Source organism: Lactuca saligna, chromosome 4 (genome assembly GCF_052625555.1).
Source record: "Lactuca saligna cultivar CGN05327 chromosome 4, ASM5262555v1, whole genome shotgun sequence".
In the NCBI taxonomy this organism is placed as follows: domain Eukaryota; kingdom Viridiplantae; phylum Streptophyta; class Magnoliopsida; order Asterales; family Asteraceae; genus Lactuca; species Lactuca saligna.
In genome coordinates, this window is record NC_136420.1 from 242,970,409 (window position 1) to 242,974,510 (window position 4,102).

Genomic DNA, 4,102 nt, shown 5'->3' on the forward strand with positions numbered 1-4,102 from the left:
TTATTTTTTTTAAATGTATTAAACATTACTCACTATTATTTATTTTTACAATTTTACTTGGTATGTTTCAATCTTACCTATTATTTTTACTTCATGGTTGAAATTCATTATAAAGAACAAAATAGTGTTGAAATTCATTAATTTTAATGTTTTAGTTTCAACATTTTTCCATAAATGTTTTTAATTTTCATTTGGATGTTTAAGACTTAAGTTTCTAAAATTTAGATATGTTTGCATCAAAAATTTATTGTTGTTTAATTATCAATTTTATTTATAGAATTTGACCCTAGAACACATGAACTCAAATTTGACCCACGAACTCGCCAACTTATGCATCCGTATAAATAAGTGGGTTGACGGGTCATATATGAGTTTATGTTCCAAACCCGCTAACCCGTGACCTGTATAGTTAAATAAATCGTGTTTGGGTTGTTATAGTTTGACCCGCCAACCCGTAATCCACCAACCCGAACACGATACAATTACCAGACCTTTTGCAATCCTCTTTTTAATTATATTTCTAATGTCCTACTTATGTTGTCCGACGTTCCAAAAAAAAAAAACTTCGAAAAATAAATTAAGCTAAACATAAATCTCAGATTCGAGCACTAAATTTATACTTTCCTCCTATTTTATTGACTAATAAACTGCCACCACGTGTTCCAATGAAAACCGCGCCCTCGTTCAATTATGCCTCCCACAAAATTGACCACATGTTCAACTTGACTCCTTCCACTCCTTGCCCTAAAATTCTCTTTTCGATACATAAAAACCACATCTATTCTCCGCCCTTTTGAAACCCCAACTGCTCTCGCTCTTTCTCCGTCGCTCTTTCTCTCACGTCTTTTACGAAATCTACCATCGGTGATTCGATCTATACAGATTGATGGCGTCGTTCGCGGAGGCTCCAGCCGGAAACGCCACCGCTGGCGAGAAGATCTTCAAGACTAAATGCGCTCAATGTCACACCGTTGAGAAAGGCGCCGGACACAAACAAGGTTATCTCTCGTTCTATCTTTATGTTGTTTAGATCTGATGGTTTGCGAATATACACGTAAGGTGAAGGATTATTTGGTATGATGCGGTGCATGTTACGTTTCTTTTAAAACGGTTGTTGTTTTCATGTATAATACGTTATTTGCTATCGTCTATGTTAGATCGGATGATAAATCTTATTTGTGTGTCGTTTCGTAAGTGTTTTGAATATCGTTGGTGGTGGTCTGCTTTATACGCTGATCCTGACAGGGTTAAAATTTTCTATTTGAAAGATAAGTTTTATTAGTCATTTTACACACGGATGATGAGGTGTGTAAATTCCTGTCATCGGATCTAGTATTTTTTACACAAGAGATCGATTTTATTGACAAATTATTACATAAGAAATCATGTAATAAATTGATAATAATGAACCGAGTGAACAAAAATAAGTCGATTTATATGATCTTTAAGATTACACCGTTTTCTGAAAAAAACCTTCCTGGATTACTCACACAAATTATAATCAGTTTGAAGACTTATATTTTCAGTATTCCGAATTATAACTTAATCAGTCAACTCAAAGATTTCAAAGTTCAAAAGTAAACTAAATTATACCTCAATGTTTTCAGCCATTGATTTTTATGACTTATTATCTTTTAAAGTCCGAAACTAAAAAATAGATCACAAAAGCCAAATGATTATCAATTTTGGTTTAGGAATGTGATTGTTTTGAACTTTATGATTTTGGGTTCTTATACTATTCTTGTGCGTAAAGCCAGGTTTTTGTATTTGATGTTCAACTAATTTCAAAATTGCAAGATTAGTTCGTTTTAATCCTGATAAATGTCTAATGGTTAGGTTAATCAACAAGAATTTTAGTGGTTAAGGAAATTTTTGTTTCTTATTGTGGCTCTCTTGGGTGTGTTTCAGTATAGACCTTGTCTGTTGGATGTTTTACATTTTGTATATTCTTAAATTAACCTTATGAATTAAATATTATCTAGGAGTTTATTAACATAGAAATCAGTTGTTCTTAATCAATGCTTTTAGTCTGGGTATTCATCTGATTGCAACAGTAGTTGCTTGATGAATTTCATGTTTAGACTTACCAAGGACATGTTATATATTTACATATATGAAAGCCAGTGCATGTACATAATTGGAAACCCCTCTTTTCCTGTCTTTCTCTTTTAAGTTGTCTACAGAAAGAAGTAGCCTCATGTTTCTGATTTAAGTCTGGCAAGTAGAAAAGAAGCAGAATCTAAGTGTATTGTTATTTGTTAATAAGTTTATATGAGATAATGAATGTAGAAGGATTAATTTTTTTTTTACTCTACGGGCATGGGCATGATATATGTGGTTATTATGCAGGACCCAATCTTAATGGACTATTTGGAAGGCAGTCTGGAACCACTGCTGGATACTCTTATTCAGCTGCTAACAAGAACAAGGCTGTCAATTGGGAGGAAAATACATTGTATGACTACCTGCTGAACCCCAAGAAGGTATATAATAACCATTTCTTTCATTTATGATTTTAAAAACCTCTTTGATCTGACAGATGCAAATCAAATTTCAATGGGTTAATGTTTGGTATGATGGAATTAGGAAGAGAATGGTATTTCCATTGGATTGAAAAATAAGCTGTTTGTTTTGTCTGGAATTCTTTGAACAATCTGTTTTCTTTCAGTTTTAGCAAATTCCATTCTGTAGTCATGAATGAAAATTTACAATGTAACTCATTTAAACTAATTTAACTTTTCGTAATAGCTGTTTTATATAAAATCTCAGGTTTTCAAGTTCGTTACATATTAAAAAAAAAAAAAAAACTAGGATATATATATATATATATATATATATATATATATATATATATATATATATATATATATATATATTCTTTCTCATGATTTTATTCAAGTTTTATTGAGTATTTAGTAGGTTTTAATTTTCTATTTTTTGTAGATAGAAAAATTTATTCATTACAATTAAAACTTTAGTTAAAAAAAACTATACATTGTATTTACATATAATATTAAAATAGTCTTTTTATTCCAAGATGCCAACCAAACGTGATCATGTTTCATGGAATATAATGAGTCAGAGAATATTACTTTGCTAATGCAACTGATGAGAAAAAGTAGAGCTAACATGTAGTTAGGTTTTACATGTGTGACCATGTGAACTCATATAAATAGCTATCCTAAATTGTATCTACATGATTTCTTCATATGACATTATTTATATAAAATATGCAAATGAAAAACCTAATTTGTATTATTTAAAGAGTTACCCTAAAATAAAATAAGAGCCAATTTGATGGAATCCAAACTTTTTTAGTTGTTGGACAAAGACTATTTCTATTGTTTCATGTGAGTTTTCCTTTTTATTCTTTTAGGAAGTGAAAGATATCATAGAGTTGAGAAATGAATTTAAGATGCTATAATAAACAAATGACTGTGTGTATTTTTTTTATGATATCACATTAAAAAGGTTTTTCTGTATGTTTGTATCAAAGTAGAATGCTTATGTATTTTTTTTAATGCTGCAGTACATTCCCGGAACAAAGATGGTTTTCCCAGGACTGAAAAAGCCACAGGAGCGTGCAGATCTTATTGCCTACCTCAAGTCATCGACCGCGTAATTTTTTTCTTTTATGTTTTGACACCCTTTTAAAGTTTTTTTGTTGATGATTTGAGGTGGTTGGTTATAAGGGGATAAATTTGGATTTTCTTTTCTGTGAAGAATAAGGGGAGAGGACATTCATCATCTTTCATTGCTCCTTAAAGTTTTGAGCACTGCTTTATTCATTTGGCAAGAGATTGCCTTATTCATCATCATTCTATATAATGTTTGTTAACTTATCATAGTTTTTGATCTTTATTATGCATTTTATATAAAGTTAAATTCTTGCTTATGTAACTATGTTGCATACTTTGATAAAAAAAACATAGTCTCATAATTGTCCAAGAAAATTACAAAGCTGTCGAATAAATAAGCATAGAATGTTACTCTTTTGTTTATAGTTAGACCCGGAGGTTTGCAGCCAATCAACTTTGATCCAGACTCTTTAATAAATATTAGAATCTGATCCAAACAGGTTTTGTAGTTTTGGATAAATGAA

At 30.7% G+C, this 4,102-nt stretch overlaps 1 protein-coding gene across 1 annotated transcript; it reads left to right on the forward strand.

The window, feature by feature from the left end:
• The first annotated feature begins 758 nt into the window (after window positions 1–758).
• Window positions 759–3,842, forward strand: LOC145043433 (cytochrome c). The gene is made up of 3 exons (XM_078992082.1): window positions 759–998; window positions 2,350–2,483; window positions 3,530–3,842. The coding sequence occupies exons 1-3, from the start codon at window positions 887–889 to the stop codon at window positions 3,620–3,622; spliced, it is 339 nt and encodes a 112-aa protein (XP_078848208.1). The 5' UTR covers window positions 759–886; the 3' UTR covers window positions 3,623–3,842.
• The last annotated feature ends 260 nt before the right edge of the window (window positions 3,843–4,102 follow it).